The sequence below is a fragment of the Podarcis bocagei genome (assembly GCF_964188305.1).
Source record: "Podarcis bocagei genome assembly, chromosome: 8".
Taxonomy (NCBI): Eukaryota; Metazoa; Chordata; class Lepidosauria; order Squamata; family Lacertidae; genus Podarcis; species Podarcis bocagei.
The window spans coordinates 34120130-34135957 of NC_138133.1; the positions used below are offsets into that span (position 1 = coordinate 34120130).

The window sequence follows — 15828 nt, forward strand, 5'->3', positions numbered from 1 at the left end:
GGATCAAAACTAAGTTAATGGGGCAGCCGCCCCATGAAGTATCCTGATCTTCAATCAGCACGTCGTCCTGTAGCTCATTGTGATGAAATTCCAGTGCCTATCTTCAGAGAACTTCCTGACATTAGTGACGAAGATGCCTCCAGTGTTGAAGGACATGAAGAAGAAGTGGTTCTTGAAGATGATGCTCCACATCCATTTTCCCAAAAGGAGTTGAATCTCTCTGACAGTGGTCGCATCAGCTTCCTCCACAACAGGCATCAAGAGTACCTCCATTTTTTATCGGAAGAGAAGGACTTGGTGTACTGTGCAGATATTGCGCAGCTTCTGCTCAAGCTTGGAGTGCCACAGTACGAACCCAAAGATTGGAGACTGTTCATTGACAGCAGCAAGCGATCACTGAAATGTGTTCTGCTACACAACGGCAACCAGTTTGCCTCTATACCCCTGGCTCACTCGAGTACACTGAAGGAGAACTATGAAGCGGTGAAGTATGTGCTGGAGAAAATTGGTTATGATCAGCATAAGTGGTTTATTTGTGTTGACCTGAAGATGGTGAACTTTTTGTTGGGACAACAGTCTGGCTTCACCAATTACCCATGTTTTCTGTGCATGTGGGATAGTAGGGACTGTGCTCAGCATTACACGAAGAAGGATTGGCCTGTGCGGGAGGAATTGGTGCCTTGCAAAGAAAGGGACGTCATCAACGACCCTCTGGTGGACAGAGACAGAATACTCTTTCCACCGCTGCACATCAAGCTCGGCTTAATCAAGCAGTTCACCAAGGCTCTGGACAAGGATGGTGACTGCTTCACTTACTTGTGGCAGGCTTTTCCAGGATTGACCATGGAGAAGTTGAACGCTGGCATCTTTGACGGTCCTCAGATCCGTCAGCTCATCAGAGATCCAGAGTTCGGAAACTCAATGAACGAAGTGGAACTGGAAGCATGGAAGGCATTTGTTCTGGTAGTGAAGAACTTTCTTGGCAACAATAAGGCCAGAAACTACGCAGAACTTGTCAACAACATGCTGACTGCTTTCAGAAACCTGGGCTGCAACATGAGTGTCAAGATGCACTACCTATTTTCACATATGGACCAGTTTCCTGAGAACCTGGGTTCAATGAGTGACGAGCAGGGGGAGAGATTCCATCAGGACATGAAAGAGATGGAGACCAGGTATCAGGGTCCCTGGGACGCAGTCATGATGGCTGACTACTGTTGGACTCTGAAGAGAGACCTCCCTGCCGCTGAGCATTCCAGGAGTTCCAAGAAACGGAACTTCAAGCCCTGAAGTTTGAAAAATGGTGAAGCAACATGTAATTTACGTGTACTTACCTTTATCAATGCCCACCATTCAGTTTACAGTAAATCTGACCTGATGGAGAGAAACGGATGCCATTTCCTGATTCAGCAGTGCAAAAATACCCTAAATCAGTTGTAGAAATCTAGACAACATTCAAAAAGTAAAAAATTGTTGCCCAGTGTAATCTAAGAGGTTTTATTTAAATTGTATGAGGCAGGGATCTTAAGAGTGTATAAATAGAAAACGGGATATTGTACCTACAGATATTAAACACCTAGCAACTAGAAATTGCTAAGCACCCAGAGATATGCAAACCAAATTCCTCCCTATCCCTAGTTAACAGTAGGATTCCTCTACATAATAGGGGCTAGAGGTGGTGGTTCTCCACAAAGTGGTGGCAGCTGATGGGAAGACAAAACCCCCTAGATCCAATCTTTCATAATGCATTTCAAGTAGCAAGCAGAAAAGTGTAAGTAATGGTTAAGTGAAAGTTCAAAGAATTGACAGTAAAAATACTTGCTCAGGGCAGATGCAAGCTAGCATAAGCAGTCAGACCAGATAGATGACACTAATAATGGTGAGATTTCTACTGGGAGTCTTATAACTGAGACTAGTAAAACAAACATTTTGCACAGTGAGATGTACCACAGTGTAGTAATGACCCACCTGAGGTCTTTACCCACTAAGAGAGAAAGAGAGAGAAGTGCTGGAAAGCCATGTATATTTTAGAAATCTAATTCTGTGGCTTGAATTTAAGAAACAATTTGCCATTATCCTGGCAGCAAGCATGTAACTGAAGCAAGACCATTTGTCTGTGTTCACAAACCTGATCCAGAATAACTCCTTTGCCATTTTAGTAGCTGTATGCAGATTCAGTTTCTCTTGCAGCACAGAGTCACAAAAATCCCCACTTGCAAGATTTCTCTTTGTTATTGAGCTACCCAAGGTACATGTACTTAAGAGCTACCAAGTTGCTTAAATGAAAATTGTCTTTGGCAAATTGGTTGAGTGTAAGTCTGGCTTTCCTGAATATAGTCATCATACGTTACAAGATGGCCTCTATGCCTTGGGGGGGGGGGGAAATGTCTGAATTGGTAATCCATAGGGAGTTTCACATGGTCTCCAGTAAAAGAGGTTTTCTTCCATCTAACATAGAATGTGTCCTCAACAATAAACCATGCCCTGTGCTAGTTTTCATTTGGCTAAGTGTCATCCAGGCCTAAGCCAGGATGATCCCTCAGATGAAAACCCCAGTGACATTAAGACTGAAGACCTTATAGTATCTCCTGACTCCAGTGCTACCCCAGACACCCCCAACATCTCTGGAGAAGGGTCGTCAGGCCCATCAGCAGTAGAGGACCCAGAAAGACCCATGAAAGATGTTCCCAATTGACCTGCTGCTCCTCTTTCGGCTGTTGAATACTGGCATCAGAAGATGCAGGCACTGACATCCACTGTTCAACTGAGTGTACAGCTCAAGTCCAAAAGAACTAGACTTCTCAAGAGAAAAGGACCTACTTAGAAGCAGACAACCTTGAAGGCTGGGCTAACAGATGTCGGTGGGGACTGGGTGACCAGTCTACATAACTCCCCAATGAAGACTGTCGGTTGCTGGTCGTTGGCTCTGTGCACCCAACTTCCTGTTCCTACTTCCTGCTACCCTCATTGACCCTGGGCCTTGGACCTTTGCTAATACAGTGGTACCTCGGGTTAAGAACTTAATTTGTTCTGGAGGTCCGTTCTTAACCTGAAACTGTTCTTAACCTGAGGTACCACTTTAGCTAATGGGGCCTCCCACTGCCGCTGCGTGATTTCTGTTCTCAACCTGAAGCAAAGTTCTTAACCCAAGGTACTATGTCTGGGTTAGCAGAGTCTGTAACCTGAAGCGTCTGTAACCTGAGGTACCACTGTACTTTGCTCTTGGAAATGTGCCCACTTTTGTGTTTGATTTCTGCTTTACCTCTAAACCATGCTATCTGATGGCATCCACTTTGGAACTGCTTCATTGTGATTGACCTCTGCTTCTCCTTAATAATTTGTGTTTCTGGATTGCCCTGAAATCCAGATGCTATCTTAATGTTTCAGAGTTTAGCCAGCCCTGTCTTCTGGGGTTCCAGCTTCTACTTTTGCTTTGGCTCAGGATCAGAACCCGAACACTTAGAGGCCACTGCAAAGGAGAGAAGCTACAATGGTTTCCCATTCTCGTTAGTAGAAAGACACAGACAAGGGATTAAATAGAAATGGTTTAGGACACATCTTCATTTATTTTTGAAAGACACTTGATGCTTTTCCAGAGCAATGAATATACATGCACCTTCTTGGCAGTCCACATTACAGAAGACCTTCACTGTGGTCCGATTTGGGCAGTCTGCATAACTGGCTCTTCAATGCTTGAAGCTCAAAAATGGGTTAATTCTGTATTCAGAGATTGTTTCATAAGTGCTTCCCAACCCAAGTTTCAGGTTAAGTGCTAACCTGACAGTGTGCAAAGTGGAATGTAGGGAAATATACATTAAAATCTCAAGGAAAGAGTAGCAGGGCAATGGACTGCATTGCCTGGGGTAGCTTATAGAATAACCTTTTCTTAAATATTTCAATATGAGCCCTGAATCCATGATGTCTTGCTTAGGTCTAGAAAAAGCCGGAGATGACTAGGTTTGAGCACGCTTTTTTAAACATTGCAGGTGTAAATATCAATCATACTAGGTTTGACCCAAAGCAGTGCTGTCAAAAGAGATTTTAAAAAAAATTATTAGATGACTTGCAGAACTTTATAATAATGTTTAACATTTGACTTTTTGCATTTCTGGATATTTTCTATGTTTAACTTTCTCTTGGACTGTCTTGTTTGTTTTTGCGTACGTTAATTTTGTAATGGCCACTTGCTACATACAGTAGAAATCTGACCGGCTGAAGTTTTTACTTTTAATGTGGCACGTGGTATGCAAAATATAAAATAAAATGTATCTTTCCCATGGATAGCAGGGTGCTCCTTGCCAGTGCACAAAAAGTAGTATCTTGACTAAGAAAGTGAGAGGGGGGTGCTGGGTGTTTTTTTCTGAGAATAAATTGCAGTCGCATAAATATCAATTCTGTCATATTTTAAATTACATTGCCTGTACTGCTGGAAAAAGGCCGGTGTGTGGTAAATGCAGTTTTATGCATTGCATAACTGGATTGTTGCATTTGCATACCGTTCTTTAAAGTAGTAATTTTGAAGGGCTCAGCTATAAGAAAAGCGCTTGTACTGGGGAGGTGTGTTGTCACTGGATACCATTGGAGTGCATTACATCGCTGGGAAGTGCTATTTTTGTTGCTTGAGCCTCTGGCAATAACATCTCTTTCAGAGCAGCTCCTGCTTCCTTCGCTCCCTCTGGCATATGTGTTGTTGCAAGACCCGATGTTACTCTTGCACCTCTTGCTAGTTAACCAGCCATGTTGTGGCTCAGTTCACCACACGCTTGATCCCCACCTGGCCCTGCTGCTTTGTTTTCCTGACAGCCATGGAGCCGTTAACATTTCCCTAACTGATGGGTCCTTTAGTGACAAATCGCAGTAACTTGGAAGAGCAGCCCACTGGAGATCTGCAACAAAGTGTGTTTAATTCTGCAGTTGGAAAAACTAAATTCTGCGAGGAGAGCCTCCTGTGATCAATACACACTAATGAAGGTGAAGCTGTAAATGTACAGTGGTACCTCAGGTTACAGATGCTTCAGGTTACAGAGTCCGCTAACCCAGAAATAGTACCTCGGATTAAGAGCTTTGCTGCAGGATGAGAACAGAAATCGTGCAGCAGTGGCGCAGCGGCAGCGGGAGGCCCCATTTTCTAAAGTGGTGCTTCAGGTTAAGAAAAGTTTCAGGTTAAGAACGGACCTCCGGAACGAATTAAGTTCTTAACCTGAGGTACCATGATGTGGGTTCTGGCATATACTGCTTGTTTTCTGCTTTTCGGGAAATTTGGAGGCTGCAGCAGGACTTGCATTTTGCAGAGCTGTATAGTGTGAATGTTGGTTTTGTAGGGCCATTGACCAATTGAACTTGGTGGCAACTCCAGGAGCTGCGGATTATCCTTGGGTTGACCATGCAGTACTATAGTGTAAGCTGTCTTAAATCTTAAACTTCTCAGGTTGCCAAATTCTGCAGCAAGTTTTCTTGTTTGTTTGTTTGTTTGTTTGTTGCTGTTTGTTTGAAGCTTCCGAATCCTGGGTCTATTTTGTATTTTATAGTCCAATATGGAAATGTTAGTGTATTAGTAAAAGCAGCATTTGGGTCAGACTAAATTCTCCCCTGTTGGAATTTTACCGTTAACACAGCCTTCTTACACATTTGATATAGATAGATCTGCACACTACATGGTTGCTAGACACTTGGTAAATAAGATTCGAGTTCTACACATTCTGGACCTTTTATTTTGAAGTCGGCGGGGTTTCAAAGTCTCCTTAGCTTATTCCCAGCTTGTTAAAATGCCTTCTGTATCTTTCATTAAATGATTGCATTGTTGCATATCTCTTCCCCCTTCTACTAATGGAGAGGAAAATTGTTCCGTAGAACAGCCGCTCAAAATGGGGGAAATAACCTTTGTGAAATGAAATCCTCCTTATCTGTCCATGCACTTGGCTTCTTTCTTGCTTCCAGGCAGATTGTGTGCTACTTCTAGCTTCCTGCCTAACTGGGGTTTCTTCCCCCCCCCCAACCCCATCCTAAAAAAAAGAAAAAAAGAATTCTGAGCGGCTGTTGGACTTCACAGAAGGTAACGCTTTATTCAGCTTACAAAAGTTTCTTTCTCCCATATGAAATTCTGAAATGACTGAATAGGAAAAAGTGGTGTGTCTGCAAAGCTAGCCTGGTTTTCTTAGATATATGCCAAAAAAAAAGTCATTCCCTTATTCATCTGGGAAGCTGAGTTTGTGCAGTGAAGAGACAATAATATCATAAATGGGGGCACACATGAAGCAGAAATTTCCAGTGTCACTAATTGTACCAGATGAGTTCCTGAGTGGGCATGGAGTGGGGGCAACTTTCCCTTTTTTTTCTCCCTGGCCCTCTGGCCAAACACACTTTTACTAAACTGGAGGGGGTTGTAACTGTGCTGCTTTCTTTTCTTCCCTTTTAAGTGGGCATTGATAGATGAGTGACTGCGGCATATTGAAAAAATATGTGGCATTAACTAAAACATCTGAAAATGTTTTTCTTTTGAATTTATGTGTAAAAACTCAGGGCTGTAGGGTTGGGTGCACAATATTTTTTTAAGCAGCATTTAAAAAGCACAGTCAAATAAGATGGGGTGTGTGTGTTATAAATTGCTTAGGTTTATTATTGTGCAGGGTTAAAAAGAAGTTTAGGATGTCCATATATCCATTTCTAAGTTTTGTCTTGCCTCCACAGTGCTACCCATGGGTTGGGATTAAAGATGCGTAGTGAATATTACTGAAACACTGTGTAGAATCATTCCTGTTCTTAGACTGCACACAATACAGCATCAAAGGCTACCATAAACGCTGTTGTCTCAATACTTTAATGAGAACGTCAAAGCATACATAAGGTTTAATGTTGGAGCTTATGGGTTACTAAAATGTTGAGAAATGCTCTGTGCAAGTACAATGGCAGTCTTCCTTACGGCAGAAAGCTGTGCCACCCCCCGCTGCACTTTTGATTGCTGTCCTTGGTATCGATTCATGCAAGAGAGCTATATATGCATCCAGGGCTTTCAACCGTTTCCCAGTGTATGCCCCATGTGGTTTGTGAGCATGTAGCTTGTTTTCTGCTAGTCCTAGCATGAGCAGAACGGACTGCAGTTACATTTGCAACAGTCACCACCAATGACAGTAGCTCAGGATCCTATGATAAGTTGCCTCTTCTTCTATGAAGTCCTTCCTGTTTTGCTTCTGGGTTTTCAGTAACCATCCCCGGGAAACTGAGATCTCGGGGCATCTTAAGTAGCATGTGACAGGATTGCAACTCTCGTAGCATGAAGACCCTTCCTTCAGGATTGATCATTTTAAAGCATTAATTTATCTCTTGCATAAGCTTATTTTGTGATCTCTATAACTGGGTTTGTATGAAGTGTATGCGTGGCTGTGATAGTTTTGCTCTCTTCAAAACACAAGTTGACTTGTGTTTAGGCTGTAATCCTGAGCCCTTTTAATACAGATTAAATACCATTGAATGCAGTGGAGCTTATTTCTTAGTTGCCATGTTGGGGACTGTGCTACACATCTCATATTTTATTTTACTTATGACTTGTATTGAACCATAACCATATCCCTAACATGGATCTTCCCTTCTTTTTCTGGACTGCTGTCAACTAGAGTATAAACTTGTCTCATTTCACTTTTCTCTTTGCTTCCATTTTCTCTCTCACTGGTTAGAGAAATGTTGGACATTTTCCCTATTTTGTCACACACATGGTTGCGTCTGATTACTTGTAAATAAGATCTGAAGTGCTCATCGCTTTCAATTATATTTCATACACGTTGCATAATATATTTTTGGTTATTATAACAATGAACTCCAAAGCTTTTACTGGGCGCTGCTTATAATTCCATTAAAAATATGTCCATTTATAATGCATTAAGACTGTTACAGGCACTTAAAAACTGGCAGTGGTTTTGACTTTCACTACTGAGAGTGTGTTAATGAAAATTTATTTTTTAAATTATAAAAGCTATCTCCGACTTCCTTCACTTCAATATTATACCTGAATAGAAAGAAAAGTTTCAATAATATTGTGCTTTAGGACTCACAAGGGTAGTTTATATGAAGTAATGAGTGATGATTAAGGTACTCCTTCTTTTAATTATTTATATACTTGGAGACACTGTCTTATTTCTCAGTATGTGTGCATAATCTGATTGTCTAGTGAGCTGGAATAAGCTATAAACCAATATAAATAAATGGAAGGGGGAGTGAACCTGGAAAGCTCGAGTTAAAATCTTATGCTCATCCAAAGCAAGCCTTTATGACTATCTTGGTGCTAAAAGTAGAAAGATGACATCTCTCTTCACACAGGCCTCAGTTAAACCAGGAAGGCTCTATTTAACCAAAGTTTTCCATTCCACCCAAGCTAGGAAACTGTGTTTGCCAGTTTTGGAACCAGACACAATCTTTAAAACCATGGTTTGTAGTTGGGTTAAGAGTCTGGCTTTTTTGAAAATGGTAACCATAGTTATCTGCTTTGGGTCAAACAGGAAACTGTGGTTAATTGGATACTTTCTAGCTTAATTATGATTTGAGCTGCTTGTGTGGGTAAAAGGTTCATACATTAAGCCAAAATATGATGATCCAAACCAGCTCATTCTCAGTAGCCTTGGGTTAGTCATAACTGGTTTCAAAAGCTAAATATCATGGCTTCTAATATAGGAACCTGTTTATACATTTGAAAAATTAATAAAAGTGTGTGTGTGTTTGAAAGAGACATTTTGCTTTCTCTATTTTATGTACTGTGACATTCTTTTGATTTTTAGTATGAACTATATGGCTTATGACTGGCTACTCTGCAGAAGAGCAGACAAAAGCTCTCTCCACATTAATGTTAGATTTGCCATGCATTATAGCAGAAGATAATAAAGTTTGCTGATGATTGTGCTTTGCTTATCCTAACTGTCACTCATATTTAATCAGTTACAGTTACTGTAGCTGTGCTATGGTTGTAAATCTTTGTTTCTGCTTTCCATTTTCCCTCTTCTTAAAAGTGCTTTCCCTTTCTCTCCCTGTTAAGTGTCAAGATGGTGCTGATGTGGACCAGTGGTGACACCTTCAAGACCATGTACTTCCTTGTGAACCAGGCTCCCTTCCAGTTCTCTATCTGCGGACTTCTACAGGTCTTTGTGGATATGGCCATCCTGTTGCAGGTTTACTTCTACAGCTGCTACCCACAAAAGCCAGCTTCACACACAACACACCCAGCCAGTACGAAGGCACTTTAAAGCACAAAGTGGAGGCAGCTATCAGTCAAAATATTTGGAGCCAGCCTTGCAGCTTCACTTTCAGTTGTAAATACTGTGTTTCTGATGGGCTGCAAATAGAAGCGTCCAACATGGAAACCTAGCCAGGTATCAGACCTGGCATTGTTTTTAATTATTTGCTTTCCTTGTGTTCCAAATCCATTGGAATGGATTTTTCTTTTGGGGGCTCACATGAGGGTGCTTTTTAAATATATATATATATAAATGGACATATCTATAAGTCTTATCCACTCATCACGCTTCGTATATATGTGCTTGTGTGAGTGTGTGTATGTGTACCTACTCAAGGGCTGGATGTTTTTCAGTGCTATTTAAAAAAAAAATTCAATCACAAGAATCAGAGTATTTTGTCTGAAGCTTTTACCTATTTATATAAAATGTATAAGGGTCATACTTTTGGAATGTCTGTTATATTTCAGTTAGGACTCATGAAGGCAATGCAATTATCGGCAGAAATGTTAAAATAGTTTTTTCCAAATGGTGACGGAGGCTGCAGCTAGGAAGAAAGGGGTAAATGAATGATGTAAAGAAAATGTATTTTATTCAGTGTAAATGTGTTAAGCACACACTGCTGGACCAGTGTGTCCAATTAATAGATCAACGTGTGAGGTGTGGTTGTGGAGTGGGTGATGCTATGCCAAGATGAAAAAAATAATGAATTGGCATTCAACTTGTTGCTGTGAAGAAAGAAGGGAAGGAAGGCGTCTAATACAACTCAGCCTTCTTTCTGAAGTGGCTACAGTCATAAGAGACCTGAGGGAAAATGCCAAAAGACCCAATGAAGGATTTATGACAGTAGCCGTTTGGAAGCCAGAAAGAACCCAAATGTGTAGCCTAGGCCTTAATCTGAACTCTCAGTGCCCATATATGTTTGGCGGTGAAGCCAGCAGTGTTACATAGCTGAGACTTTCCAGCATGGGCACAGTGAAATGCCTTCCGACGTACAGTCTTAAGCTGCACTGACAATGGGAGCACTGTCTATATAACTGCATCTTAAACTAAAATAAACTACCTGGGTGTGTGGTCTGCTTCAATAAATGAAAGGTAGACCAGGCTAAGCAAGAGCCACTCGGAGGTAGAAGAGCAATTGCCTAGTGATGAATAACACAGCAAGCCTCTTTTTCAAAAAGAAAGCTGAAACTTGACACTTCCCTTAGTATTATTTAATGCCAAATGTCTTCTTTGCATTAGCCAAATATTGAGGAGGAAGAATCCTAACAGTATTTCTAGCCCTTTAGGATCATGAAGATTGCTTCCTTTTTGCAAGTTCCATGGACAGTAATTGAGATAGTATATGAAATACAGGTGGGAATTTGTGTTATCCACATGCAACGTAGATGAAGATTGGGGAAAATCTGTACCTAAAGTGTGTTTGCCAGTTTCAGACTTGCATATTTCCTTTACTGAAGACTTGATCTAGAATTCAGCAACTGCACAGCTTGAACTGTTCCTTTTCAAACCACTCCTCTTTGGCCGCTTGCCAGGAGGAACCTGCTTTGACCCGGTAAGGAATATGCAGTCATGCTGTGCTCCAGGAACTGTTTTATTCTCTCCACAAGCCATGGTTGTCCAGAAACATATATTCTCCAGTGCTAGATGAAACTGCTACGTGGGTGATATTTTGGGTCAGCAATAGACACCTGTTAAAATGGTTGCTTTCCTCCACTAAAACGTTTTCCAAAAATGGATGAACTTGATGCACCTGCACGTCTGATCTACGAAAGCTGTTTCTAGCTGGGCATCTTCCTCGTTTGATACATTTGGCTGTGCCAAATCTTCTCTGTACTGAAAAGACAGAGAAGTTTCATAATTGTTATCAGGGTTTTTTTTTAAAAAAGGAAAGGAATTATTTGCCTTCTGCACTTGCACATTTGCTTCTAATTTCTTCGTCTGTTGAGTACGGAACAACCTCAAAACTGGCTGGACTTCCTCTTCTATCCAGTTAGACACTCCATGTCTGAGGAGCAAATTGTCCTGGAGATCAGACTGTTCTTTTTTAAAAGAAGAAAGAGGAGAGGCTACTACCACTCCATAGTAGCTCTATGGATCTCTTCCTCCCTGGCTGGCATGTAAACAGAACCTCAGGAAAACTGTTTTATTGAGAGCTTAGTGTGAAGCGCTATGGTTGACCTCAGACTTTGTGCTATTGATTGGCTACCATGCTTGTTCCCTAATGCCTGAAGTGACCTTACCTAGCTGATGTTATGTGGCATGGCAGAATATGAATGTTTAATTGCTCTCCTTTTCACAACTGTTCTGGCTGTGTTAGAACTTCTGGGCATTTGTCTTTTAAATTATAAATTTCCACCACAGTTCTATTTCCCTTGTATGCTGCTGTAATGAGGATTGTATTTCTACTTGTACAACAGGATTTCATAACAGTAACTTGCAACGCTGTGCTTTATTTTTGTATGGGGCAGTCTCTCCCCCCGCCCAATTGTTCTTTGAAAAGGGGCTTAAGACTTGGCTAGTGTGTGTTAGCTTAGTCTGTGCATATCCCCCATGCCTCTTTGTTTAACAAGTATTATTGATGGTAAAATTGGTAATATTTCCCAGGACGCTGTGCACAGATTCACAGTTAGATCTGTTAAACTGATAACCATTTGTTGTCAATATCCAAACAATTTCCTTCATGCCAGGATTGCCGATGCCAGAAGAAAAGCCAATAGAGTTGTGTCTAAAAACGCTACATTCATCTGTGGCATATAAACAGGAGCTGGGGAACCCCTGAATCCCAGATTTCAAGGTATTTAGGGAAAGGCACAAGGGCTGTTTTCAGGCATGCCAGCTAACAACAATTCCAGTGGGACCACAGCTATCTCAGGTGTCTTTTAGACATTCTCCCAGGTGTGTAGGAATGCTAGTCTGTGATCGGCTTCTATGTGCTTGGGAGAATGTTTAAATGACCCAGTGCAAGTTCTGCAGAAAAGACCCCATCACTCTTGCTCCATGGTTGGATCATTGAAACATTTTCCCAGTCACAAGTGAACTGCTTGCATACAAACAGATCCCACATATCCGGGAGACCATCTAAAGGGCACCTCTGGTCAGTGAATCACTGGCTTTAAAAATGCAGTTCTTTTTACAGGTAAAGAAACCTGTGTAACCACGATCGCATCAGAGTTCAGAGATTAAGTAAATCTTAAATCCATCTTTCTGCTGAATGTATGGAATATCTCAATGGCACTAATGTTGATTTATCAGTTGCATTTTTTAAAAATAAACCAATCAGTTGTGCACAGAATTTGTTGTTGTTCCTTTCAAATGTAAGATAGGTGGGGGTTCAGCATGTCGGTAGAAATCAGAGTTTGTCTCACCATCTTACAAATTGATGGGGTGTGAATGAGCGCCAGACACCATAAATTGGTTTCCTAAAATAACAGATCAGAATTATTATTTTATCATTTGTATAGCCCCTTTTAGTGTACATTTTGCTGATGAAGTTGAGTGTCTTGTCTAGTGCTTCAGCTATCTAGTGGAACGTAGCTGAGCAAGGCTTTCCCCCAAGATTGAAAATCCAATACATTATTCACACAGGCTCATACTAGGCACTGATCCACTCTCGTGGCAAATGTATTAGATGGATATGATTTACCAGGTCTTATGTTTATTCCTTAAGTTCTTGCATATCAGCTGCAGCAAATTATTTTGCAATTAAGTTTATGGAGTAAACAGGGTCACACATTCGTACAATTAAATATAGGGTTGTATTCAACTTCTGCTAAGAGTGGTACCATTGAAATCAATGGTCATTGCTAACTTGGGTCAATTAATGTCAGTGGCTCTACTCTGTATAGAAGTTAGTTGGATACAGCCCATACTTTATAACTGTGTTTCAACAGTACATAACCATTTTGATCCAGAAAAAGTAATGGGGCCAGATGTAATCAGTGAGTATTAGGTATGAGTAACTTTCTTGAGACTGGGGCACATAGAAAAGAAATAGTTGTCAAATTATTTCCACCAGTCAGTTCTGCAGGGAAAGACAGAAAATGTTTTAATTTTATTTCTTACAAAATCTCCACCAGCTTCTCAGAACAAATGTGTGAAAATACAGCTCAATAAAAACAAGGCAAACAGCTTCTGCGACACTGCATGGGGCATATCTCCAGTAGTTCTAAGCCTGGTTTAATCTGTTTAATCTTTCTTTGCAGCCCAGAACACTAGAATCCCTTTATAGCCCCTGGCATATTCACTTGATCCTAGGGTCTGAAGTACGGGCCAAACCTGCATCCTATGGTATGCTCTCCAAAAAAGTTTGCAGTCTGAGAAGCCAAGTGGCTCAGCACAACATCTTGAAAAGCGACGTGGCCTGCTGTTTATTTTCCCTCTACATTCAGCAAACAAGTGTGTAGCTTTTAATTCGGCCAACATTTTTTTGGATATAAAACAGGGAAATGACATTTCTTTTATCAAGAGCACTGAATGGAATGGAGACAGTGCTGTTTTGTGCCACTTGCTATTATCAAAGGCTCCCTTTGGCGTAGTACTGTGTGGATTAAAGCGGCAGCTGCTGCTATTATGCAGCAAAAAATAAGTATTTTATTAAATTCCTGCAACAGTGAGAGCCTTGTGGAAGCAGGAAAACACGATGCCCAACATTACCAGAACAAAGGAAAATGGGAAGTTACTCCCTCAGTGTCTAAAAGCAAGGAAAACATAATGATCTGAGCCATTAATTGTAGCCTAACTGAATTTCAAGAAGGGGTTTCATGTTTGCAAATTAAGAAAAGCGACAAGGAACAGTTAGGACTGGAATGGGGAAAGATGTTAAGGTTGGAGGCTGAATTCTTAGTGGTAATCTCATGGATGTCATGTGCCAGGGGTAAAAAGGGCTGGAATTGCTGCTTCCACCTTCTTTCTCCCTCCCACAAAAAATTGTTCAGCGTGGCAATCAAATAGGGTTGAGAGAAGGCTCCCATTGGTGTCTATTTGCTCTGTATAGGAGAGGCTGAGGGGCGCTAATAGAAACGTCAATCTTTTTTTTGGCACCCTTCAGACAGGCCTTCCTCAGTGACCAGATGAGCCACCAGAGTGCCCAAAATGGAGGTTGGGGCTGGGACGTACTATTAGCATGGAGTTTAACACCAAGTGCAGTGACACTGTTCCCTTTTGCCTATACTGCCAGACTCTGTGTAGGCTGCTGATCACTTAGTACTCTGATTCAGACCCACAGAAAACATCATGTCTGGAGGTATCCTTACTGTTGAACAAGGAGATGAGACCAGCTGGAGCAAGACTCTCATCTTTTATTATTATAGACACCATGGTATTTAGTAGAGCCCAATTGCATGGAACAACTTAGGCTGCATATAGGTGCATTTCACAAGATGTTTTCTGTTACAGGGTGAAGTCTGCACCTCTATTGTTTGCCTTTCTGCTACATATATCTGGTTCCAGCTCCAGCACTGATTCTTGTCCCTCCTATACCCTCCATGCTTTGTGCAGGCTTTTGGCTAATTTCCTCCCAACCCAGCTTAAACATCTTTGGTTTGTTTAGAATTAACATATAGCTTTGAACATTGTGAAGTGGCCCTTAAAGAAAATATACAGGACAAGGGTTGTGCCAAGGACTAAATTGGCCAGAAACTGGTTGCCTCCTTCACAGACAGTTGCAACCTTATGGATGCTGTTTCTCTCAACTACAGGATGTATGTAAATACAGCAGCCACACGGGATGAGCTGCTCGCTTGTCTACCTATGTTAGCATTCTGGTTTAGTGGGATTTAAAAAAACCACACCCACCCAAAATTGTGCTAATCTCAAAACTGCAAAAGAAGCACCATATTATTTATAAAACCATACAACAAAGAGAATTCCCTAAAGATTGGCTTTCACCCAGTACTTAGGATATGCAGAACTGTCTTACACATTAAATAAAAGCATCTATAGTTCAGGACAAGAAATTGGGAGTTTGGTTTATGCACGATATAGATTGGCTTTCGTAAGTAAAAAAGAAAGCACAATTAGATGGGGGTGCTTCAAGAGAATTTTATTTTCAAATATCTTGGAACAAGTGGTAATGAGAAACAGGAAATATTAATTCAAAGCTATGTTTAAAATAATTGATTATTATTTACTAAGGACAGAAGCATTTTGAAAAACAGTAGCTATTTTGTTAGTAAAAAAAACCTGAAATCAATAGACTTCCATGGTCCTGAATATGATCTGGAATGTCATTTTTCTCACAACCTTGCTGACCACAAATTAACTCATCTGAAGAGAAGCTGAACATGTGCCTTACTAGTTACTACTTTCCTCCACTAGAAACTAAAAAAAAACAAAAAAAAAACCCAAGGCTGATGATGTTCTTATTTTTTTGCTCAGATCTGAAGCACTTGCTTTTGTAGGGTGATGGGGAGAGGCTCATGGCAACTAAGAAGTGTGCCAAACTGCTGCTTGACTGTAGTAGGAAAATAGAGTGCTGACTCCTGTCGCTACTGCTCACTCTGTGTAGGACAGCCATGAAGAAATTGTTTGCATGCTCCACATGTAACCAAGTCTGTGGTGAGAAAGGAGTGTTCTGTTGATTTTGGGGCTGGGGTATTTTGTGTGTGTGTGT

At 41.0% G+C, this 15828-nt stretch overlaps 1 protein-coding gene across 4 annotated transcripts in view; it reads left to right on the top strand.

Annotated features, from left to right (window-relative positions):
- Positions 1-12510, top strand: part of SLC66A2 (solute carrier family 66 member 2) — a 64761-nt gene extending 52251 nt beyond the window's left edge. For 3 of the 4 annotated variants that reach the window (XM_081205831.1, XM_081205830.1, XM_081205832.1), the window contains one exon: positions 9020-12510. In XM_081205831.1, the coding sequence (XP_081061957.1) occupies positions 9020-9227 (208 nt within the window). In that variant the 3' untranslated portion in view covers positions 9228-12510. The remainder of the gene's footprint in view (positions 1-9019) is intronic. The other variant, XM_081205833.1, reaches the window with a different exon arrangement.
- The last annotated feature ends 3318 nt before the right edge of the window (positions 12511-15828 follow it).